At 34.7% G+C, this 26,361-nt stretch overlaps 1 protein-coding gene across 15 annotated transcripts in view; it reads left to right on the plus strand.

The window, feature by feature from the left end:
• The window catches only part of FOXP2 (forkhead box P2), a 543,660-nt gene that overhangs the window by 377,240 nt on the left and 140,059 nt on the right, over window positions 1-26,361 (plus strand). For all 15 annotated transcript variants that reach the window (XM_057304321.1, XM_057304320.1, XM_057304317.1 and 12 more), the window contains one exon: window positions 13,934-14,023. In XM_057304321.1, coding sequence (XP_057160304.1) covers window positions 13,934-14,023 — 90 coding nt within the window. The remainder of the gene's footprint in view (window positions 1-13,933; window positions 14,024-26,361) is intronic.

Consider the following 26,361-nt stretch of genomic DNA (forward strand, 5'->3'; position numbering starts at 1 on the left):
TATTGTAGAACAGGGAATCTCATCCACTGGTGGGATTGCAATTGGATACAGCCATTCTGGGGAAGCATTATGGTAATGTGTGCCAAAATGCAGTATCTGAATATGGCTTGACCCCAAAATTAAACTTTTGAAAGATAATTGCAAGGCAGAATTACAAGAAAGTTCATTGCAATGTTACTGATAACTGCAAAAATTGAAAAAGTGTAAATATCTATTGGAAGGGAATTATGTTAAATGAAGAAGAGCTTTTTAAGAATTGAAATGAATGTGTGCTTTGGTGAATTTGAATTTTTCTCATTTTTAATTCAAAACAACTGTATTGTCTTTGCCTAAATTAGTTATTCTTTCGCATAGAGTACTTCTTTAGGTATATACTTGAGTATTAGTAAATAATAAGAAGGTTTTAATAAAACAGTAATTTTGTACATAACTGAATCTGGAAAAGTGTGAAAAATACTTACATTTTTATGTAAGCAAATCCTTAAACTGAATAACAACGATACCCACGTGTATGGATTCTTTCTCTAGGCCTATGCCTAAAATAATTGAAAGACTCTAACTGAAAATATCAGTAGTAATTCCGACAATCAGTAGTAATTTTTTGGATTGTGACTATTAAAAAATAATGAAAGAGATAATACACTGTGGAAAAGTCATGGATAAAAAATCTTAATGTAACTCTGTAAAGGGAAAGAAGTCTTATTTATGTTCATTTCAGTGTCATGGTAAATCACCAGTGTATCCTCCAGAGTCATCAGTGTAAAGGTCTGAAGAGCACCTGCCATGTGCAAGACATGGTGACTATTCCTAGAGGGAATGCTAAGTTTCTTCTGTTAGTGTACAAGTTACATCTCAAATATCTGGAACCAGCTAAACTCTCTGTGTGTTTTACAAGTTTAGAAATGTCTAAAAAATACATACTTTTCAATTAAGTATCTTTTGAGTCACTTAGTGCAAGCTATGTGTTGTACATTCTTGGGGACATAAAGATTCTTTAGAAACATGTCTAGCTCTTAAGGAGCTTACAGTACTAGACACTAAGGGTGAATGAACATATTCACCTAACAAATAGAGTATCAGATGACTTGAGTGTTGTTTGTTTTTAATTAAAACGTCACTTGTGCTAATGCAAGATGCACAAACTTACTCCCTGGGGTTGGATTTTATGTATATCTTTAAAAAATGGGCCACCCCAGGTTGGGCTGGGCAAGTATCTCCTCGAAAGGCTCACCCTCAGGGGCACTGGGTGACTCAGTTGGTTAAGTGTTGGACTCTTGATTTCGGCTCAGGTCGTGATCTCAGGGTCATGAGATCAAGCCCTGCGTCGGACTCCATGCTCAGTGAGGAGTCGGCTTGAGATTCTCTCTCTCCCTCTCCCTCTGCCCTTCCCCCAGTGTGCAAGCTCTAAATAAATAAATAAATAAATAAATAAATAAATAGATTAAAAAAGAAAAGAAAGGTTCACCCTCAAGCTTGACTAGGTACCTCTGAAGCCCAACAGCCTTTAAGGGACCCCTCTGGCATCCCCCTGGTGCAGGCCCTCAGCAGCTTTTTAACCACTCTGGAGTCCTCTCCCAAGCCATGGACCAAATGGAAACAATAAAGCATTTTGTAGGGGGGAAAAATTAAATAAATAAGTGGGCCATCAACCGATGTTTGGTAGAAAAACTGACAAGGAAGGGAGAAACTTTTTTTTTTTTCCCAACCTTCCTAGTCTTAGGTCTCATTGTGGTAAAGGAAATAAGCTACAGAGTGAAAACGAAATAGTAGAGGGATAGTCGCCTCTAGGAACTTCGTTTCTTCTCAAGACATTTCCCAAAAACAAAAAACCTTACTGGGCCCTCCTATCTTCTACTTCTTAAACTGTTGATTTCTCCCCAGGGACACTATTTTCTAAGTGGCCTATTATCATTTTCTATTTATATACATATTTTCTAAGAGTCTTATTACAGATAATTATAAGAAATGACTTTTAAATCAGAAAAATATTTTAACTTTTTTGATAGAATTAAATTTTAAAAACTAATAACTTAAGATTCTTAGGGCAAAAGCCCAGAAGATTCCATAAAAATTACATAGAAGCATAGTTACTGATGTATTAAAATGATGCCTATTACTACCATTAGTTTACATTTTATTTTTTTCAAAGTACACTTGTATGTACCTTATACTTAATTACTCCAGTTTGATGCTTCATATGCTGAGGATAATCTAACCTAAACTCTGTGATAGCTGGAACACAAAATGGAAATGCCCTGGCTTGTTCTCTAAGGGGAGTTTGTCCGGGATCTCTAAAATCTAATCTTGGGGAATTTGCTTCAAACTATATTACACAGGCATACATGTGCTTCTTAATTTACACTGTGAATAACATAGCCTAAAAACACAAAATTCTATGATCTTACTATAAATGTATTCCTTTTTTCATTCATTCGATCAGTATGTTTTGAATAATGCAGTGCTTAAACAGCAGTTGGTTGTCAATGACTAGCATTTCTTCTCTTTTGAGTTTTGTGTTTTGCTCTTTAGATTGCCCTGAAAAATAGTAAATTGTAAACTGCTTAGGAAGAAGGAATGTATTCAGAGCTCATCACTGATGGGGATGAAGTCATTTAGAAACCCAGAAGGGTGCTGGGATTAGAACTTGGAATTTCTGAGGCCATTTTGGACACTCTGTCATTTTGTTTCTAAGAACACTCTAATTTTAGCTTTAAGGGCTTTCCTTTAGTGGTTCTCAACCCACTACGTCTGCACCTGAACTAATCAAGGCCTCTCCCTTCTCAAATGATTTTGCTCCCACTATCTCTTCCTCCTCTGGGACTGGCCTAGTTAGCTTCTGGGTTAAGTAGGCAGAGCCTCTCTGCCTCAAGGCTCTTTCCTTTAGATCTGCCGCAGCATTTCCTCCCCTCCGTGCCAAGCAGGGTCATAATCTTTGCCTCAGGGTTCCTGGCTACTGATCCTCGTCCTTGCTGAAGGGAGGGTGAATAGAGAGCCAGAGTTTTGCATTTTCTCATCTGTGTGTCAATTGCAGGAAGCTAGATTACGAACTCTACTTTCAGTCTGCTTTTCTTGGTCTGGCTTTTCCAAAAGCTGGTGCACTTACTTTTCCTTCGGAACGGTCTACCTCCTCCTTTCGCTCTGCATTTGTAGCCACATGGACATTCCTTCTCACAGGAAAGCAGCCCAAAGCCCCCAAGTCATTCCCTGACTCACCTATAAAATATGGCTAAAATGACATCATTTACTCACTAGGACTGAAAAAAGATTTCCACTGATGAAATGAATAGAATTTACCTTTAGGGGAGCCTGGGTGGCTCAGTCAAGCCTCTGACTCTTGATTTCAGTTCAGTTCATGATCTCAGGGTCCTGAGATAGAGCTCCACGCCCAGCACGGAGCCTGCTTAAGACTGTTTTAACATTCTCTCTCTCCTTCTACCTCTGCCTGCCCCCCCTTTAAAAAAAAAAATTACCTTTAAATGAAAAACTCAGTATAAAAAAAATCCCCGTGTCTTGGTAACATATTCTGAAAGACTTTTGTGACTAGGATTGCCAAATTTAGCAAGTAAAAATGCAAATAATTTCAAACATAACTGGGCATCCTCTATTTTATCTGGCAACCCTACTTCTAAACCCAACAGAATATAGTACAGATTATTTAATGCCTGTTAGCAGATGATATTGTTTTGTGTCTGGTTGTGATAGAAGATGATTATTAAAATGTTTTTATCCCTAATATTGGTTTTTTGTGACCGCCATCATGAATCAAGTGTTTAATAACTTCAAAAGCACAGTCTTTTAAAGATAGTGAATTGCCTTTCGTCTGTAAGCTTGTATGTCTAGTTCTCCTCATGAAGAATAAGGAAAAAGAAAAACAACATGAAGGGGATCTTGGAATTCTTTGTTGTTCTAGTTGATATAACTAGCAATGTTGTTAACAACTCAGAATTCGTTTTGTCCTCCTTATGCCCAGTTTTTTTTTACTTATGTTTTTTATCAAATAAAAGTCTCTTTAATGATGTACTCTTCCTCACTACCCTTTGTGGAAAGGGCATTAGCTTCAAAGTTAGCCAGAGAGTCATTCAGATCTCTGACACCATTTCAAGGGTGTGTGAAACAGCTTGAACATATAACCTAACTACTCTGAGCTTCGGTTTACACTTCTGTAATAAAGGAGAGTGTTTCAAGGATGAAGTGAGATAGTATGTGCGAGGATTTAGAATGATAGCTGGCAGATAATGAGCACTGACCAAGCATTAATTCTTGTTTTCCCTTTTTGTCTTTGCTGAACCCCCATGACCACTTTTTGTACCTTTTAATGGCATGCAGCACATTTCTGCGTTGCAGTGTGTGGTTATATTGAATATATTTTATCTTTTCTACCATATTAAAAGGTCCTTGAGGACAGGTGATCCCATAGCAGCGGTGATGTGGACCTGGGAGAGGAGAGGAGTGTAGCTCGCCAGTTTATTTGTAAAGGTAAAAATCCTTTCAGCCTCAGCAGAGATTAAAATGCAACTTTGCAAAATATGGTAGGACATGAAACTGTTAAGATATTTTTCCTACCCAATGGGACATTTTTCTGCTGAATAGGAGAACTAAATATCGAGGTAAACTTTCAGGAATTACTATATGCTAGGCCTATTAGTTAAAATGCACATACCTATTTAACAGTCTTTATAAAGCTAAAAATCAGTAGTCGGTCTCAATTGACCAGTACTTACACATAGAACAACTGATATCCACTGGAGGAATTACGTAATTTCAAAAGCCTTCACACGAAATAATATTACGTTATACTTTAGCTTTTAAAATATTTTCAAATACATTATCCTCTCTGATTTCACAAATCACCTATAAGCAAAGGTAAATATTATGAACTGCATGTAGTAGACGAGAAAATGAATGCTCAGTGTGATTAGGTAGTCCGAGTTCATCAACTAATAAAAGGCAAAAGAATGTCTTCTTGAAATCTAGTCAGTACCATTACATCATATTTTCTCTCTTAGTTGCAAAGAGAAGCTTTTGAATAGTCAGCCGTGCCCGTACTAACAGCGTCAAGGATATATTTTATTTTGCTGTCTTTTAAAAACTAAAGACAGCCAGTCCTCAGAATGCACAATAACATGGCACATATTGTAAGTGACTCTTCAGCTTATACTTGATATAATTGGAGTTGCCAGGCCCCTTGGCCACGTTAAAAGTATAAAAAGACTGAGTAGTGACGATCCCAAATTAGAGCCGTGAAAGGTAAGTAGTTCTTTATTTAGTTATGGAGGCAACATTTCAGAAGACCTCCGTATAGCTGTATGTCATCAGTGTCCGTGGGAGTACATTGCCTACTCTAACATTTCAAATGCCAGTTTTTACTCTACCAGCTGTATTTCTCAGAGCAACGAGAGAAGAGCTTTCTCAGTTTTGTTTCCTCAGCAATTCCAATCTTTCTCTCATTCTCTGTAGATAACTGCACTTTCTTATTGTCTGAATTAATTGAGACTATTCAGCGTGAACTCTTTCCTCTTCCTACCTCTGCCTGGCAAAGTTGCCTGTCCTCCCTTCTCTTCAGCCTGTCTTGGAGGAAGATGTGTTTCTTCTCCTCACAAGGCTGTCACCTCCTGCTCCTTGGTTTAGCCCTTGACATCCCCTCCAGTGACTTTCTCAGTTCTCTTACCTCTTAAAACTTCTGTTGCTCCCTCTTAGCTTATTAGTAAACTGTCTTTAAAACACACAAACACACACAACCTCTCAAACTATAATTCACTTTTATTTTGGTCTTTGCAGAACTTATCAAAAGGATTGTTTGCACTCATGGCCATGGTTTTCCCCTGTCATTCTCTGCAGCCTAATTTCTACTTCAGTCCTCTATGGGAACTGCTGTCCGATAGGTCACATGCAAATTATCAAATCAACAAGAACTTTCATTAATCCTTAGACTCTTTGAGTTTTGGGATTTGAGAACCCATTCATCTTCTCCCTTCACAATTCCTTTTTAATTTTTTTTTTTTTGCTATTTTCTGTTTTTCCCAGCCTTATTGAAATATAATTAACATCATAATTCTTTTATTTAAATATATAAGTTTTAATGAGATGTAATTTATAAACCAGTGGATTTTAGTATATTCACAATGTTGTGCAACCATTACCACTGATTCCTGAATATTTTCACACCCCCCTAAAAAGAAACCCCATACTCATTAGCAGTCACTGTGTTTTATCTCCTCCCTCTAGCCCCTTGCAACCACTAATCAATTTTGTTTCTACGATTTTGCCTATTCTGAGAATTTCATATAAATGATTCATACATTATGTGGTCTTTGTGACTGACTCCAATGTTCTCGAGGTTCATCCCTTTAATGGCTGAGTAATATTCCATTATATGGATGGACCACATTTTGTTTATCCATTCATCAGTTGATGGACATGTGGGTTGTTTCCACCTTTTGGTTGTTAAGAATAAAACTGCTGTGAACATTCATGTTCAACTCTTTGTGTGGACATATGTCTTCATTTCTCTTGGGTATATACCTAGGAGTGGAATCGCTGAGTCACATGGTTATGCCTTGTTCAACATTTTACAGAAGTCTTTCAACTTCTGTTACTGTGCATTGTCTTCCTTTCTGCTAGCTCACCTCTAAACAAAATGTAGATGTTCCCTAAGTCTGGGTCTTCCCCCTCTTTACTCTTTACCAGCAATCTAATAGTTTCCCTTTGTCTTAAATGCTGTCTAATCTCTTACTTTGGGGAACCTGTTTTCAGCCGGGTCACTCTGAACCTAGAGCTCTGTGTTATTGTTATATACTAAAGAAATCTTCTGGTTAACCTGCCGTCAGGTAAACAGCATCATCTTCTCTCCAAAGCCTGTGTTTTCTAATCAAAGCTGCCCCCCCCCCCTTCCAGCAGTGGAATAGCTATTCTTCCAGTTACCCTTGACTTAAAATTTTGAAGTCATTATTTACCCCTTTTCCTAGAAGCCTTTACTCTGTGCCCAGTTACTAAGTCCTGCCATTCCACTTTGACAGGATCTCTTGTGATTCTCAGTTTTAATTAAAGTAGTTCTTATTATCTCATATTTGGACAGTTGCATGTACCTTTTAGCTGGTCTTTCTACCTCACATCTTTATCTTTCCTCACTCTCTCCATCACTTCTTATCTGTCCTTCACAACAGGACCTCAGTATTGTCGTGGGGTCAGGCTTATCTCATCATTTGCAGATTTAGCAACATCTGCCTTTACCTTCTAAATAATATGAAGACTTTTTTTCCATTGAGTGTTTAGTTATGTTCATTAATTAGCTCCAACCTTCCTTCCCATGATGTTTAACTAGCTCCTAAGCTAAGCACATGCTTTATCCAAGATTAGTTATTTTCTTTTCACTGTGTATGATCCCACATATTCTTTGCCACTGCTTGGTATGGCCATCTCCTGTCACCTTTACAAGATGAACTATTTGTCATATAAGTTCATCCCATTTTTTGCATCCCCATAAAAATTTATCTGAGCTTCCCAACTGAAAATAATGTCTTCAGTTTATGAACCCCTGAAATATTTTTAAAACATTTTTATGAACTTTTGACTTTAAACCAAATGTTTCTTATTAGACACAAAGCTCTTTGAAGGTAAAAACAACGTCATATCACCCACCTCCTACCACCACAAGTGTGCAACGGTTAGTTCTTTGCTTGGTACATGGAACATACTTGCAAAAAAATTTTTAATGACAAGTAATTTTTGATGTATTTTATTCTTGCAAATACTTTTCCAAATTCTACCTCTTTTGCAATTTTATTATTAAATTGAAGAGGAAATCCAGGATTCAAATAATAGTTTATTTTCAGATATCATACTATAATTTAGTAGCATTTATTTTCATTAATATCTAGTGTGCCAGTTGACATTATAACAGTGTAGCAGTGATAGGTCTTTAGTCCATATCCAAACTAAAGATGGCATTGGCCCCATAATGAGGAAAAAAAGCAACTGTAGGTATGTGAGAAATAAAAAGTAAATCCAAAGCATGTTTGGAAAAATAATAAAATATTTTATAGCAGAAAGAGAAATGACTGAAAGACTGCACATAAACCATTGTAGCTCCTGGAACATGTACCATAATAAAGAAAAATTGTAAAATCTTAATTTTTAATAATTTTAATAAAATTAATTCCAATTCCTCTTTACCTTTCATACTTGGGCCTTTTGAAGTTGGACAGAATTCCTTAATTTGTGAATGGAATTCTATTTAGTATTTCTATTGATTATATTAATGTCCTTTATGGGTTGCATTAGCAATTCATTATTATTAGCAGCAGCATAATAAAGAAAATAGAAACATGAATACCAGGCTGCTTAGTATTATTTACTGTAGCCTGTGGAATGCCAGCTCTAAGAAAGAGAATGTGTTCATCCCATTAAACTGAGTATATGACTCTAGACCTGAAAAAACAAAACCTGTCTTAGCCATTAATTACCATTAATTCACAGGCTTATTTTACAAAAGGGTTTCTGAGCTTATCTGAGAGTTTGGAGCCATCCTGAAAGGAACTGAATATTGGGTTTGGATCTGAACCTGGACAATTTTGTTAGAACTTCTAAGAATGACTTAAGAATCCATTCCATCACATATTCAAGACCTCAATTGCCTCTCCTTTGGATCACGAATGCCGAGCCAAAACAGCCTGACAGTTGATTGGTAAATAGGATGCTTTCTAATTAATTACTCAGTCTTGTTATAGTACCATGAAATAAAAGATCTTAGCTTCTCAATTTGACTCCCCTAGTAGTCCATGCTATGAACACAATATATCTACACATTTATTCTTTAACTTTATGTAAGATATACTGTAAAACAAAAATAACAATTATTGTAAAAAATATTTTTTAGCAATTAGCTTTTTTCCAAAACAAACTTAGTCTAATTATGGATCAGCCGTGATAAAATGAAAGGTCAATAGCTACAGATGCATAATTTCACTCTGATAGATTGCTGTTTGAAAATAGGATATGACAATTAGATGATTAATTTTCTTCTATTAAATAGCATTATGAGACTTCAGATTACATTTATCAGTATATTCTCTTTAGTGGGAACATAATGCGAGGAAAGGCCAAACAGAATAGGAATTCATATCCTTCGTGGAAGGATCCAAATACGCTTTTTATCAACCACACTTCTGAAAATAATTAGACAATGAAATTCTGTTTGAAAACTTATTTTACGTTCAGTATTCAAAGTAACGTGTTAAAGACATCACATGTTAAAGGTTAAAACGTGAGTATGAGGAGCAAATTTTTGAAGGTCCTGCTGGCAATTTTTTTTTAATTTTTTTAATTTTTTATTTTTTGGTTCTGGTTATCTGCAAAGTATACACCCCTTGTCAGTATAACTAGGGAGTGCCTGTGTAAACATTCTTGTTTTGCCTGTTCCACATAATCGTTTCTTGTATCATATTTCTTCTGACCTCGCTATCTGAAACCAATTACAGGAGATCCATTTGGGCTGCATCTATTTTCATAAGAAGCCTAGGCAGCAGTGTTTTTCTCAGAGATGAATATCAACATCAAATATGCTTCTGAGTGCTTTGTTATTTATGTTTCAGAGAGATTTTGTAGCCTTCAGCTCTCAAGAATGTGTCATGCTGTGCTGTTTATACATTGAAGATATTAATGGGTGTAGATGTCATTTTTCATTTTAATGTCTCAAATGCAACAGGCTGATAGGTTAAGCATTCCTATTTTTATGGGGAGAGATATGAGTGATGTCTGTTTTCTCCCAAAATATACATATATTTACTTTGAAAAAAAAAAAGAAGTTATTTATAAACCTTAGAATACTCAACATTTTTGGTTTCACTGGGTGTTTCTAAGCTATTCTCAAACAATCTTACTCCTGGTGAAAGTTTTCAGTGTTCCTAAGAAGAAAGCAGTATTGATCTGACAGGTTACAAAGCTTTTGTACTCTTAATTCTCATAATGACCTCCTCACTAGAGTTACTCTCTGCATATGAGATTCATAGGTAGCATAGAGTTATTACTGTTGTGGAGGGGTGATATGCTTGAACTTTGTTTTTCTTACAGAATTTTAATTTATTTGAAATTAAACAGTATCTATTGGGAATGGTGTTTTCAATAAATATTTTTTAAGTTTTTATTTAAATTCCAGTTAACATAAAATGCAGAGCATTTTTTAGAGCAAGATACACTGAATTCTGAAAAACTTATGCATTCCCACACCTCTGCAGCCTAACGAAAAGTGTATCTTTAATCTATTAGAAAGATTTTTATTCATCTTTTCAAGATATTTTAATTTAATCTGATTCCAATTTTTAAAATGTCCTACCTTAATTTTTTTTAGCTTTACTAAAATTAGATAACTTCATTAAGTAAAGTGCACTCTTAATTCAAAACAAATGTGTTTTTGGAAACTAGATAGGGTTGGCTGCCTTAGAAACCTCTTTCTTGTTGTTCACTAGAATCACACTCAGTCTATTAAAGGAGATTTTGTAAACATCTTTTGCCTTTTGTTCTAAGGTTTGTTTTTGTTTTTGCAGAGGGTGGGTGATCATATAAATACCTAAACATCTCATAGAACTTAATGCCTGGCCCTGGAATTTATCTTTTCTATTTACCAATGTTAGTGGGCAAGTGATTTTCAAAATAATATTTTATGTAATTTGACACCTAACACCTTATATTGATGAAAGTATTTTATCTCCTAATCTTTCATCTTTTGCTTCGCTACAGTAATAAATTACAAAGGTGAACTAAATGTCTCTGAGCAATTGTTTATTGAAATTCAGTCCTAAAATGATATCCAGAATACTGAAAATAAAAATGTCATGCAATGCCTGCAGTGAGAATGCAAACTGCCAAAGATTCCTACTTACGAGTTTTAAATCATTCTGATCTCTTAGAGTTGTTTTTTGTTCTCCCACCTCTTAATGTTTACTCTAGCAGTCTCTACTGCTATTAAAAGAATGTGAAGATAGTGGTTCTTTTTCACAAGAATTTGTATTAAAAGATGATCCTGGACTATTTTAAAGATAACTTTAAATGTGTACGGAAACCAAGGTACTTTAAAAGTTTATCTGGACATTGGTGGTATTCCATTATAATTATTACTCCTTTAAAAACAGTATACATGTATGCTTTTGTCCAGTGAAATTTTCGTGAGCTGCAATTCTAATAGATCTAATTTTCCAGTGTCTTTCTATAGTCAGTGGATGTTATGTATTCCATTGGGTTACTTGTTTGGGCTGAGCTGAACGAACATCATGCAAGGTGATGAAATGAATAGGACTCTAGGCTTAGGAGACAAGAGCCTGAACTTTTGACCAAACTGTGCTACTGCTTTGGACTTTAATCAAGTTATTGTATTGGTCCTTCAGTCACTTGTCTGCAGAATATGCAGGCTAGGCTAAACAGTCTGTAGGGTTTATGTCTAGCTCTAGAATTCTTCAGTTTATTTGCAATAACTGGTCAAATGATCAGAATGTTAGAAGAGTTCAGAGTTCCATCAGGTATTGGTAGAGTATATGGTGAAACCCAAGTCAAGGACATCGGAACACTTAGCCATAAAAACAATATATATTCAGTGGTAGTTGTTCCATTCAAACACTTACAAATTCAGACATAAAAAGATCATGTTGTAGTTTTTCTTTTAGGTTTTGATAAATGAATATTCTCTCTTTACAGGTGAAAATAATTCATCATGGTGCCATATGTTCTCCTTAACGAGAGTTTTACTCATTGCCATCTAATGGTTTCTTTGATGGGACAGAGACAGTATGGCCCACTGGAATGCACTCTGACCTGGAAGCAGGAGACCTTGAATAAAACACTTGATTACTCTAGGCCTCATTATTCTCATTTGCTAAACCGAGGGCATCAGAGTAGATGATTCCTAAGATTGCTTTTAGTCCAAGCCATTCATGATTTCAGGTTTCAGAACTGTGTTCATTAGAATCCTTTAAGAATAATAAACGGCTACAGAATTAAATATAAGCTACCGAAGAGTACATGTATACTGAAATAAACTAGTGAACTCAAAGGAAAAAAACAATCTTATGAAAAATATTAGGCAAAATTTGTGTGGATTTTGGCATCAAAGGCGAAAATAGTTGACAGATTTTTTTTTTTTTTGAGAGTTTCACATAGACACAACACAGCCTAAGTCACACTATCATAATTTCCACTTGAAAAATGTCATTTGGAGTTTTTTCATACGTTGCGATTAAAAAGGAGAGTTGTATTATTTAGAATATTAAGTGTATTTTAAACTAAGTTTTGTGTTAATAAAGTATTTGGGGAATTTTTTATTTGGTCTTTTTTTTTTCACCATGAACTTGATAATAAAATTTCCTGAGTTCACTGGAATGTGCCATCCTTAGAAACATTTAGGTTGTAATTCCTTGAAAAACTGAAAAAACAAAAGATTGCTATGAGTGAGTGTGTTTCCAAATGTAAAAAGTGTGCTTTACAAACTATGCCAGATCCTGCTCCGGGAAGACAAATCAGTGTTGTTAGGGGATGGTGCTAGTGCCTTCAGTTTGTTTACTTTGGTTTCTATGTCTGCCTGCCTTCTCAGAAAACTTGCTTGGAGCCAGACTGTAGCAGCCCTCTCTCTGTCTTTTCATAATTGATCAGGGGATGACTGCCTTCCCTGAGGGTTAAGACGTGGCAACTTTTTCTGTTTGCTCAGCATCTCAATGCAGTAGTTCAAACATTGTTCACACCAGCTGGCAGTGTAATGCCATATGCACATCTTGTCAAAGCAACTGTTGTCATGGATACTAGAAACTCTCTTAAAAACCAGATCATTGATTCCAATCAAAATTGTACTTTTTATCAGCTTGGAATCTCAATTATTAGAGTAGAATATTGATCTAAGATATTTCTCCCATCATGTAGAATTTACCTCGTAGTCTAAAACACTGAATAACAGAGTAGGGCAATGATTTATTTTAGTCATATGTGTTGAAAATTTTCATCATTAGTGTACATTGAACGCAGTTATTGGGAGAAAAAGATGAGTTTGCAAAGTAGAGGCTCTTAAAAAGTTTTTTTTTCCCCTCAATTTAAACTGCTACTTTTAAAACATCTCAATATGTATTTTTTATGGCACTCGTTTTTATATAAGTTTATATAATACACCCACCAAACTGTCTCTCCTCCTGTAAAAGAAATGCTTACATTAATTTCTTATGTTAAGTTTTATTTTCCTGAATGGGGGAAAAAACATAAAAATAAATGAAAACATCTTCTATTTTGATTGGTATTCTGTCACACATAGAAACAAACCTGATTGGTTGAGTGGTAATTTCTTTGTTCTCTGATTTTGCTAAGAATGCAAATGAAAACCACTCAATTTTATTTGGCATTAAAACTGCACTTTATTTTGTCAAAGGAGAGGTTTCCCCTTGAATTGTAAGTACAAAAAAAGTGTTTTTAATCTTTAGTGAAAATCCTTATTAATTCACTTTCAAGATAATCTGATGTTGATTTGTCAAATTTAATTACAGCTTCCGGTAACACTTGAAGTCTACTGCTTTTGCTTCAAAATTGTAATATGAAAATGCAAATTGAATGATAATTTAAAAGGGAGTGGGCATTTTAGTTGAACACTCAAAGACAAGTTCCTTGTGGAAATGAGGTTATTGATGCAGTTTATGATTTTTTCCTCTTTAAGCACTTTAAACAAATTAACTTTATTTCCTGCAGGATTACATGTATCTCTATGACTTTAAGTAAAGTTGTATATGTGTGATATGTGGAATTTTTATTTCACATTAGAAGATCTTTAATAATTCTCTCTAGAAAGGAGGATGGGAAAGGGGTTCTCATACATTGAAGCCTTTTACTGTTAACCAAGGAATAATCAGTTATTGATAATCAATTTACCTTTCAGCAAAGTATTTAGATATTGCCCCCTTTTTACTTCTAGGCTCTCCAAGCAGCAAGACAACTTCTCTTACAGCAGCAAACAAGTGGATTGAAATCTCCTAAGAACAGTGATAAACAGAGACCACTTCAGGTTAGTAAAGCATTCTTGTCCTTGGGATCTTATTTTAAAAGATGTTCATAATGATAACAAATGTGCAGAGCCAGTTGTATACATTCAGAAAATTTTTACATTTGCATATGTCGGTAATTTTAATTCAAAAAGAGAGCTCATTTTATCTTGAAAGGAAAACAAAATTTCTATTCCCATAGATTTCAAAAGTCTACAAGGTCACTTATTACAAAAATTATATAGAAACCACATTTGGTATATGTAAGCATTAGAAGTTTTGTATAAAACTCCCTTGTGGGATTTTAATGGAATTTTATTCACGAATAAGTTAAAGTAAAATGTGAAATTTCTTCCTTAAAAGCAAAACCATAGTAAGGTGGTACGGAAGGAGACAAAGCAGGCTTAGACAACCCTCGCAGTTGTATCCACGTGACAAATGCAGAAAACCTCCAGGGTTGCCAAAAAAACTGTTGGAGTTTGCCAAGGAGTTATTGCTGTTGCTACAGTTATAAAAACACATTCTGGAGTTTGTTGTCCTTATTCACTATGTTTGTCCTGTGAAACTGATAGTATGTATGTCCTTTAAAGTAACTTTTTGTTATATAATATAACCATTGTTTTATATAATCTTACCCAGAGTACATAGGACACTGTTTGGGGGGAAGAAACATTTTTAGCGTGTAATTATTAAATGTTTGGAAGGTAGAATCTGAGGTTACATAAAACATCTCTCAAAATGTTTTATCAGCTCTGTTGAAAGATAAGCAATGCTTTTTCCTGATCGTGGGCTATGTACATGTCTAATAAGGTAAGCTTAGTTTGAAAAAAAAAAAGTAAGCATCTTTCTTGTTGCTTTATTTTACCAAAATAATCTTGGATTTTTTTTTTAATGGCCTAGCTGTATATTTTTATTTTCAGGTGTACTCCCAGATGTTGGTAACTAAGTCTTATATGGTGGCATCCTGAAGCTTAGGATGTATGACAGAGAATTACAGGCTACTGTTCTACACAATCCAGAAACTACTTATTATGTAAAAACTGGATTAAATTTTTGGTCCCTAGGCAAATTTGAGATGAGAATATATATTCTTGGGAACAAACCCGTTTGCGGGAGAGGGGTGGGAAGAAGGAGGACTTGTGGAGAGGGGATGTGTTCCAACAGTCTAAAGTTCAAATGTCTGCCATGAGTGCAAATGTTGTATTGAATCAGCCTGAGTTTAAGATTCATTTTAATTTTTTTAATAAACGTCACACTCTTTTGTTTGAACTAATCAGTAATTTTATGGCGACACAGCTTCCTCACCATCATCTCTCCCCAAGTAATGCCAGTGATTGGTGTCTTTCCGTCGAATTGTCTTATTCCAAGACAGCCTCTCCATATATTTGCATGACAGAGAAAAATTTACATAAAAGTCACAGAAGATAGCAAATGAAATGTTTCCTTAACTGTGGCTACCGAGTGGGAATTTTGCACTGTTGTTGGCATAGCAGAGGAGGGTTAGATGCTGGCAGCATAAGCCAAAGGTAGGAGTTTATTGTTTTGACTATTGGAAAAACACTACATACATATTGTCCTAATTCTGTTTTAACCTGTCTGTTGACAAAATAGGCCAAGTAGTTGTTCCTTCTGCCCCAAAGCTAAGTCCAGTAGAAGTTTCTTTATTGCTGGTTACCAGGGCATCTCTGGAAAGAATGGCTGGGCTTTAGTTTTTCTTTCTTCCTTCCTTTCTTTCTTTCTTTTTCTTTCTTTCTTTCTTTCTTTCTTTCTTTCTTTCTTTCTTTCTTTCTTTCTTTCTTTCTTCTTTCTTTTATTGTTGTTGTATTGGAAGGCAAGATTTGATACTTTGTTTAACTAAAATGTACATAATTTTTCTTAGAAAACATACACATATAATGTAGGGATGTTAGTGACTCTAAAATCAGAAATTGTTGCTTATGTACCAGATGTTGTATAAATAAAATCTTGAGCAGAAGTCCTCAGTTTTGTTATTTTATTGTGAAAGAGTGATTGAAAGTAATTTAAATACCTTTTAACAATTTCAGGTGCTAACCATTACTACAAAGACTTTTCTTGTGTCACTTATATTTAGTATTTTATGATGCATATTGATATGAGTATATCTCTATGTAGAACTGTAGCATTTTTTAAACTATTTTGTATTTTAATCAGGTCTAATGCCAAAACGTCATAGAAATGAACAGTTGGTTTTTATGAATGAGAATTTAGAAATAATGAATGAAGGCTTATCTGTTCACCAAAATATATACTGCTATTAATATAATGTGAGCCTAAAGTTTTAGTATTTCATTGTATTTGGTGAGTTTAGCAACTGTAAACATACTGGTATTGTGTTGAAAACCTAAAAGCATTTTATACTAGTTTACATATGTTGTTAAATGAGGGTATTAGGTAATGCTTATCCTTGCATCTGCAAATGCTATTTAATGTGAGTTGCACTATTACCACTTACGTTAAAGGGCTGAATATTTTTGTTAAAAATTTTAACCATTTAATATAAGTTTAACACTTTAAAACTTTAATTTTTTTCACAGTCTTATTCTTTTTCTGCTTAACTAAGAGTTTAACCAATCTTTCAAAATAGAGTTGGTGTAGATTATGTCTTAAAATTCCTAAAAATAATTGAACATGTTTCAAAATCTGCACTTGCAAAGGCTAGGTATATTTGGTGCTGATCATAGATCATGGTGGTTTGTGTTATATCAGGCATAACACATTTTTAGAGGACCAAAGGAGCGTATGTGTTTTTCATTTTAAAATATGGTTTTGATGGAGAACTGTTTTATAAAGTTTGAAAAAATACAGATTTTTTAAAAATCTGTTTTAATGGCTCAAGTCACAAGAACAATCTTGTTACACTCAACTGATTTCTTTTAAATGTTGAGAAGTGGTAGCCAGATTTGAAGTGTGACATGATAGTCTATTTCTAGAAGACTAGTATTTATCTACTATTACTTTTTCATTTACATTTTTTCAGGGTTTTGTGCTATAGATGGCATAGATATTAGCCTATCTAATACAAAATGGAAAGAAAAAAATCACATCTGACAAGCTTGAGTACGGATTGTGTAGTAATTTCACTTTCATGTACAGGTATCTGAATATAGGTATTTGAAACATGTTTACATTTTCTATTCATTACATAAAACACCAGTTGAATAGGTCCAATCAGTAGGTACATTGATTAATGACATATTGATGAATAATATATAAAGATTGTGATGCAAATGGGAGCTGATAGCAACCTAAGCATTACCAGATGTTTCTTCTTTGCATTCTTACTATGTACCCCAGAAAACATACATAACACCTGAAGACAACCTTTTATCTTGATGTGTGATATTTATTAATATCTACTCCTGGAAATTCATAGACTTGGTATACCCATAGTAGTCCATAAAAAGAAAAGTTAGCCAAAGAGAATAAGTAATGCTTTCAATTTCATGAAACTAATTTCCAGTTTAAAAATAAATTTTTTTACTCTTTAAAAACATGCATGCACATGCACACAAAGACATACATTTGCATATGCATATGCACACATGCACACTTCAAGAGACTGTAAATCTTTAATCTTTTTTGTAAAATACATTATCAGTTTTCTAGCCTATGACAAATCTACTTAACTTAGTTTAGGTATGAAAATTGGTCGCATTATTGTTCTTGTTACATTTACAGCCATGAGACAGACTTGTGGTTCTTCAACAGCTGTGCAGAGCAGAGACGTAAATTTAAGGTAAATGACATTGCTTTGCTATCTTAGATGAATATTAGTATATAGTATTGTAATCACTTCCTTCATTGTAGGTTAAAATCTAATATAAGGTTCTCTTTTCCAATAGGTAATTAAACTTTTTTTTTTTTAAATAACTGTGTTAAATAGTTGAAGATTGGAAGAATAAAAAGCAAAAGTGAATTAAACTTAGGGGTCTTATTCTGACTCTGCCACAAACTAGTTACATAAGTTTAAGGAAGCCGCTCAACATTTTTAAAATAAAGACATTGGGCTTACCGATCAGCAAAATAATATAATCTGTGCTTACAGATTTATTTTTTTTGAAGTAAGTTATAGGCATCTTAATTTTTCAGGAATAGGTGTATCTTGCTGGGTATTAATTTATGAGTTAAGGAGTATGTTTGTTTGTTTGTTTGTTATAGTTACAAAGCACTTTTTTATTAACATACCATAGCCAAAAATAATGTTTTGGAATCAAAGTATTAAATCTCATATACATGGAAACCACTGTGCAAGTATCATTTTGTACAATATCTGAGGAAACTTTGTTCTGTTTAATGCCTTGAACTAGTTTAATAAATTAATTTTAGGAGAAATATAAGCTACACGAAGAATTATTTTACCTATGTATTTACTTTAATAATCTACATTAAAATATGTTGTAATATGATACAATTTAGTGAATTTCTACCTTTCTCTACTTCTTCAGTTCAAAATGCTAAAATTGACATCTGCAGACAAAACAAATTCTGCAATAAACTGATCAGCACTTCTAAAATTTCATATTCTAGGAAAAAAATCAAGAATAAAGTATAAAATATAAATAATGAAATATATATTCTGGGAGAAATTTCTAACTGTAGGTACAGAATTAGACATTGATAAATATGTTTAGGAAATTATAAAAGTTCATGCATGCAGTGGTAAAAAATAATATTGAATATTTCCTCTTCAACATAATTTCGGATTTCTAGTATATAAGAATTAGAGAGAAGCTAAAACACATTTTGTTTGAAATACTGAAAGTAAAATAATAAAGAAATTTGCAGTATGATTTGAGTAGGGCAATGTACACTGATGCAGAAAATTTAATAAGATTTTTAAAAGTTTTTTTGTTATTTATATTTCCTGTGTATCAAAAAGTTAAGCAGTAATTCTAATACATTGTTTTTATATCATAAATCATAGATTTTAAAAGAGTTTAACTTAAAAACTATTCACAAGGACTGATTATGCCTTGTGTAGTCCTGATTTTCCCATTACAGTAGAGAACATTTCTTAAAAGGCAACATGAAATAGGCAGTTTTACAAGAATGTTACAGAACAAAATCTTCTCAAAATACTGTGATGTTGACCTGTGGCCAGCTGCTCAAGGCTGACACCCTGTGGAGGAGGCTCTAGGATGTCTAGTCCATCGTTCCTAAGTGTCCTTGTGTGGAAAACTTGTGTATGATCTAATCATGGCAGGTAGGAGAAAGAACATGTGTTTTGAGTCTGAAGCCTACCTTGACTTTAATTAATTAGTAGGACTTAGGGTAGAGTCCTTGGAGTCTATCTCTTAGAGGCTGTTACCTCATCTCTAAAAAGGGAATAAGGATACCCATCTTGCAAGATTGTTATGAAGACTACAAAGAATATTATATAAAGTACTAATGTAAATCCTTGCACTTATAATGAGTTAATAAATAATTCCCATTGTGATCAGCTCCAGCAAATTGATATTTAATCCAAGGTTATGATAAATATTCTATAATATGGTTCCTTTGCTTTGGCCAGAATTTTCACTACTCACTACGTATGCCTAATTTATAAGAAAACAACAGTGAGTGTTTTAGGTACTACTCAAGTATCTCTCCGTTCTAGAGGTCCCTAAAGTATCCATATTTCACACTGGCCACATATAAGCTTACATTTTAATGTTTGCCTTTCCTACTAGACTGTGAGCTCTATGACAGCAGGGACCATGATCGTCCTGCTCATCTCCAGTGCCTAATGATGCCTGGTGAATAATAGAGCTCAATAAATACTTGTATAGATGCTATGAACCCTAAATGCCAAGCTAACGAGTATGTACTACATGGTTTAGGTAGCAGGAACCTTAAAGGTTTTTGATAAGCATGTGATATGATCAAAGCAGTGTTTTGTGAAGACCTAGTCAACAGTGGAGCATTTGGAGGATGTTTTGGGGGAGGGGAATTGCAAGGGATCTGGAATAAGGATAAACTTTTTAAAAAATTATTTAAATAGGCATATGATGGATTGAGCCTTAGAATTGTTGAGTTTGAGGTAATGGCAAGAAAAACAAGTTGAAGTAGCAAACATTTAGAAAATTAGAACTTGACTGAGAGCTTATAGCCAGAGACAAATATTTGTGAAATAATCCAGAAGTGAAAGATGAATTCATGAGAGTGGAGAAGATATCTGGGAAAGATGATTTACCAAGAGGAGCTCAGTAACATCCACATTTTTTTAGAGCAAGAAGGAAAAGAAGCAGAGAAAGAAAAAAAAAAAAAAAGACAGGAAAAGAAGAACCAGGTTAGCATTTAATATATCAAGGAAGGTCAAGAAGCAGAACAGTTTTTAAAAGGTGGAGCTTGTAAACCATAACAAGCAATGTTCATGAGGATGAGCATTTTCATACATACATTGTTGAATTGCAAGATCGGTGATTTTTAGTCCCCCCCCTTTCTTTGTCATTCACCAGTAACTCTTAGGATCTGCCGTACTAAAGTGATCAATAATGAATGGGAAAAAAAACTTTAATGTGAATGTTAACTGGAAAACGGAGAATTAGTAAATGTACTTCTATTTCTCAGATTGCTGTGTCTCTAATTGTATAAGTAAATGTATATTGCATATCTAATACTGAGTTCCCATAAATTCAATCTGGAAGAAAACTGCTTTCTAGGAGGTTAAATTTTCCCTTTTGTTACCTACCCAAGCATGTGTTTCATTGTGTAATCCATTAGGATTCTAAGAACATATTCCCTTGACTTCTCTATCTTAACTAAAGTGAGAGGAAGAAAGAAATAGAACATTAATATTGTTAAGGGAGCTCTCCATAGGATTTAAGACTTAGGCTGTGAATTTTATCTTAAGATGTTTGGAGGTGTTGTACAAGCTAAATTGAATGACAAAGTGAACAGTGTGAGTACATGATTAAAGACAAAAAGTGAAATTATTTTGAAATTCACTTACATTTAAGATTCCTTGTGTGTCCTCAGTGGATTTTATTCATATGTTTCTATCATCCTGCATTCTACCTTTCCAGTTGGTTTTCTTAAAATTTCTCTACTACCTTCAACTTTCCTACTGTACTCTATCTTCCTTTATCTGTTCTTTTCTCTCATCACGTAATCTTGTCCATTTTGCTTAATCCTTATCCCTTCAGTCACAGATTGAGAAAAGAGTAGCTTTAAATACCTGTAATTACTTAATTTTATCTTGAACGTAAAAGATATTCTAGCATATCATCTTATCAATAAAATAGGAAAAGTTTGCTTCTTCTTACAATCCAGTATCTGATATTTAGTTCTTATCTTGCCCCAAGAGAAGTTTCCATCTTGCTTTTTTAAGTTGTAGTTTTAGTATGAAAGTAACTCTGCTCTTGAATATCTCAGCTACTTAGAACCTTGGGGCATTTCATTTAGTGCTAACATGCTCCTGTTACTGGTAACGTTTATAGGTGGCTCTTTAAAAGTCACCATCAGAATGGTTGCTGTCATTCCTTAAATCCTTTTGTCAGATTTTCCAGAAAACTCACTGAGAGATGAATATTCAAACTAGAATTGCTTAGGATAGTTATATTAAATGGCCAGTTTTTCATGGAGATCTCAAGTTGTGCTGATTATGATTATTTAAATAACGCTGAATTTGGAAGCACAGCATTTGAAATGATCAAACAGAAGTATAACGAATTGTTCTTTCAAAAATATTTAAGTCACCCTACCTTAATATGAAAATCATATAAGCTCATTATAAGAATCTAACACATTTTAAGTTAAATTATGGTTGGGCACTAAGTTACTTTTCCCAAAGGCACTTAATAAATATTAATAAATTGCTATAGTGTAGTAGATTTTTTAAGATGAAAATTATGTTCTCTGATTGGATAAGGAAGAAACCACTCATGAGAACTAATTATAGTAGACCCTTGACATTCACAAGGTATGCATCCTGAGATCCTCCTGAACCCTCAAATTCAAGAAATTCCCTGTTCAAAAATATGGCGCAATCTATGCAGGCTTCCTTCCAAATACTATTCTTACTCTGAATCAAGCTACCATTGTCACCTGCCAAGTGTAGTATAAGTTAACAGCTTTCAGCTTTCAATAAAGTTTACCTCTTGACTAATATCATTTTTTTTAAGAAGAAACTTTTTTTTTTTTTTAACATCACAGGCTGTCCTGTATCAATGAGAACAGGTAGAGAACAACAAAGCTACATTCATAATAGAAGAATCTGTGGGATTGGAGGAGTTAGTTTATGTAGGTGAGAAGTCAGCGATCTAAAAACTACATCAGCCTCCTCCCAGCATGCTTGATTCAGTTTCATGGCCTGACAAATTGCGGAAGTATAATGCCTGGAACTTTGGAACTTGGTCATCTTAGAATAATCAGGCCAGTCCTCAACATCTGTGAACTTTTAAGAATCCATTCTACTGGATCTTGCACTCTAGCATATGTGAGGAAGAATCCAGAACGAACAAATAAGTTGCCCCACCTTACTTGCTAATATTTTATGTGAAGAATTGAGAAAGGCTCTCAATATTAACATTTCCTCCTCCTTAATTTTAAGTCTCAGTGACATTAATAAGTGACCTGGAATGCTCTTTCAGAGTAAAAGTTGCCTGGAATGTTTTTAAGGGCATGCAGGAAGGCAGTGTCTTGGGGATGAAAAACCCTCTTGGAAGTTCAGTAGAGGAGTAGAAGCTTTATGTTAATGACCATGGGTTGTTGGGTGTTTGACCCAGGCATTCTGAGCTTGATGTTTTAGCCCTGAAATGAGAGCTGTTTACATTCAGTTCACAGTCGAATAACATCCAGCTTACCTAAAGGTATTTGGTGGTTATTTTTTTTTAAAGTCTTTGTTGTCTGTGCCGATTTTTATCGTTTTATCAGTATAGACATAGAACAGGTGGTACCTAGTAGGTAAGCATTTTCATAACACAAAATAGACAGAAAATTCCTTTGCACAGTATATAAATTCTTACATTTCTATTGCTAACACTTGCACTGCTGTAAAAGCTGCCACCTTGATATCTTCTACTGCAAGTGCTACTGCAAGTTCTCAAGTGACAAACCAAGGAACACACTGAGCATTATGATGTGCTGACATGAGGAAAATTGTTGTCTCACAGAAAAACTCTAGTAAATTCTTCAATAGAGTATCTTTGTAAAAACAAAACAAGCAAACAAAAACTCCACAAAGATAAAATCATTCTCTTCATATTCTGCCTTTCTTCCCATAGAACCAAGCATGTGACAGACATTTAAAACATACTAATTGGTGATTCAAATATGATTAAAGGTTTAGTTTCTCAAAAACTAGGGCATCTTTGCAAATTTTCTCTTTTATTACAGGAGAATGTATTTCCCTTAACCAGTAATCACCCCCTAGTCTTCTACACAGTCTTAGACTTCATTTAGACCAGTGGTTTCCAAATCCAAGAAATTACTTGAAAACCTTTAAAAAATGGAGAATCTAGGGTCCACCCCAGACCATTGCATAAAATTTTGGGGGGGATGGGATTTGGAAAATTAAAATATTTTAGACTCTCCAGAAGATTCTAATGCAGCTGATCTACAAAGTAGTATATGCAGGAACCCTGAACTACTCTTCTGCAACCGTGGGTCCCTGTAATAAAAAAGTACTGAATGTGAATTCTCTTATTAACGTACTGTGTCATTTTTCCCCTCTGGGCCTCTGTTTCCCAACCTACACAATGAAAAAGCTGAACGAACTGTGCTTCATGCTCCTGCCAGGCTTAGCACTCTTTGAATCTCTGTCCTGTGTTTTGTTTTTCTTTGTTTCCTTGCTTTATTTTTTTTAGATATATGTCTTTAAATCTGAGCTCATTAAAAAGGCCCCTGAGTAGGTTTCTTGAGACATCTCTCTCTGTTTATTCTTTCCAGGATCATTTCCAACAATATTGTCAGAATTTTATTTTTACTTTCAGTCAGTTCTCATCAGTACTGTCAGTCAGTAAAATCATCACTGATGAACTCACTCTCTTCTTATCTTTGATTTAAAAAAAAAATAACATTTGGGGGCATCTGGGTGGCTCAGTCGGTTAAGCTTCAGACTCTTGATTTTGGCTCAGGTTATGATCTCAGGGTGATGATAGCAAGCCCTACTCAGTGTGGAGTCTGCTCACTTGCACACACACTCTCTCTCAAAATAAATAAATAAATAAATCTAAAAAATAAAAATAAAAAAATAATAATATCTCCTTTCTAAAGTCCTCAGTACAGATCCACCATGCCCAGTTGTCCTCCCTTTCCATGTTAGAAACCTTAAGGAAAAGGCTCATGGCTTCCAAGATAGCTGTCTGCTGCAATGGCCCTGGCATGCTGATCTCATTGTCCACCACACACTTTTTACATGTTATATGAGCAGCAGTTTCTCTGACATTGCTTTATGGCTGCACAAAGCTGACACTTCCTTTCTTTTCTCAATATGCACTTCTCCACTGTCATCCAGAAAACTTCTGGGTAGCTTTGAAATTCCCATTGTCAGCTACTCTGTGAAGTCTCTTCTGATACCTTCTCCTGCCACACACACACAAATAGAATTAATTATCCCTTTTTATACATTACTTCTATGTCATATACCTACTCCTATTCTTGTATGTACCACACTGAAGCATAATTGCTATACGTTCCTTGAGGCCGGGACAGTCTCACTCATCCTCACAGTTCCAGTATCTGGCATATAGTACATTTTGTGTAGATGTGTGGTGTCCATTGACCAGGAGTAGTCTATAATCAAGTCCCTCCTTTCTCCAAGGCTCCAGATGTGTTTTTGCAGTTGCTCACTGGGGCATCTCAACCCAGATCAAGTTGTTTTCAACTGAAATTATATATCTCTCTCCACCCTTATCCAATGTTTTTATCAACTTTTCTTAATTGTGTTCTACCGTCTCCAGGTATAAGCCCTTCTCATCTGATTGGGCCATATTCCTCTGCCCTAATATGAAAGTTGCCTTTTTCTTCAGCCTCTCAGCATGGTTATACACATCATCATATACCTGATACGTTACAACCATGACTTAATCCTTACTGCTTACTGAACATGCTATGTATTTATTTATTCATTCATTCACAAATGTTTATAGGTTGTTTCTTCTATACCAGGCACTTTCCAGGGCACCATGACCTAAAAGAACATTGACACCTACTTGCTTTTGTTCCTATTTCTCCCTCTGTTTAGAATGTTATTCCCACCCACCCCCTGTTACCAGTTGCCAAACTCCTACACAAATGTTAAGGCCCTATTCTCTCAAGTCTTCTCTGACTCTTCAGAGAGAAATAATGCCTCACCCATGTGTATTTCCAGAACCCATATCATACTTTTATTATCCCACATATATTAGTTATAAAGATTCAGTTACATGATTGAGGTCACATTACCCACCCACTCTCACATTGCTAATAGATCTTGTCTTCGCTCTAGTTAGGCAGTCTGTTTATGAATAATACTTCAACTGATTCCTTTTCCTGTGTAGATAACATGCAATATATTTATTTAACAATAACAATTAATTCTTTCTCCTTTTATTTTTTCTTAAATATTTTCTTTCCTGATTTTATCTTCTGGTTTATTAATTTTATATACGTGTAATATTTTGCTTACAATAATCTCTTTCCCCCCCATTCAGTCTGTTTCTTTTGAGTAAGATATACTGCTTCATTATTCTGTACTAGTCATGCTTCTAACCCCCCTAAATATCAATGATACTTTTACTAGGGAACTGGAAGTAAGAAGTCTGCTTAACAAAACTATATTGGAAATGTACAGGATTACAAATGAGATGTGAGGATTTTTCAAAAGTCATCAAGGAACTATACTTTCTGTATGATTTATTGGTATATAACTTTTATGAGTTAAGTGTATCTGTTGTTTTAGCCATGTGAATTTTGAATATTTCCACTAAAATATTGTCTAATTTTCTATGGAGTTTATCAGCTGCTCTATTTAGAAATACAGATTTATTTTTCTCATAAAACATGGACTCCTCAGACACACAGTCCAGATTGGGCTGATACAGCTGCTCAAGGATGACGCAAAAGACCAGCGTTTCTTTTAGCCTCCTGCTCTGCCCCTGTGTAACCTTTGTCTTCATGGTCACAAGGTGGCTGCCCCTTCTCAGACGAAATGTCCATATTCCAGGCAGAAAGAAGGGGATGGCAAAATACAAACAAGTGTGAGCCAGCTGAATCAGCCCTGTTTAGTAACAAGTGTTCCAAGAAGCCTTACATAGTAGCTTCTATTTTCTTCTCGTCGGCCTGAACAGTATCACCTGAACATTCATTGCTTCAACTAAATCTGGGAAGCTGATTACATTTAACCAGGTACTTTTACACCAAACAAAGTTTGGGTCCT

Source organism: Ursus arctos, unplaced genomic scaffold (genome assembly GCF_023065955.2).
Source record: "Ursus arctos isolate Adak ecotype North America unplaced genomic scaffold, UrsArc2.0 scaffold_3, whole genome shotgun sequence".
Lineage (NCBI taxonomy): Eukaryota > Metazoa > Chordata > Mammalia > Carnivora > Ursidae > Ursus > Ursus arctos.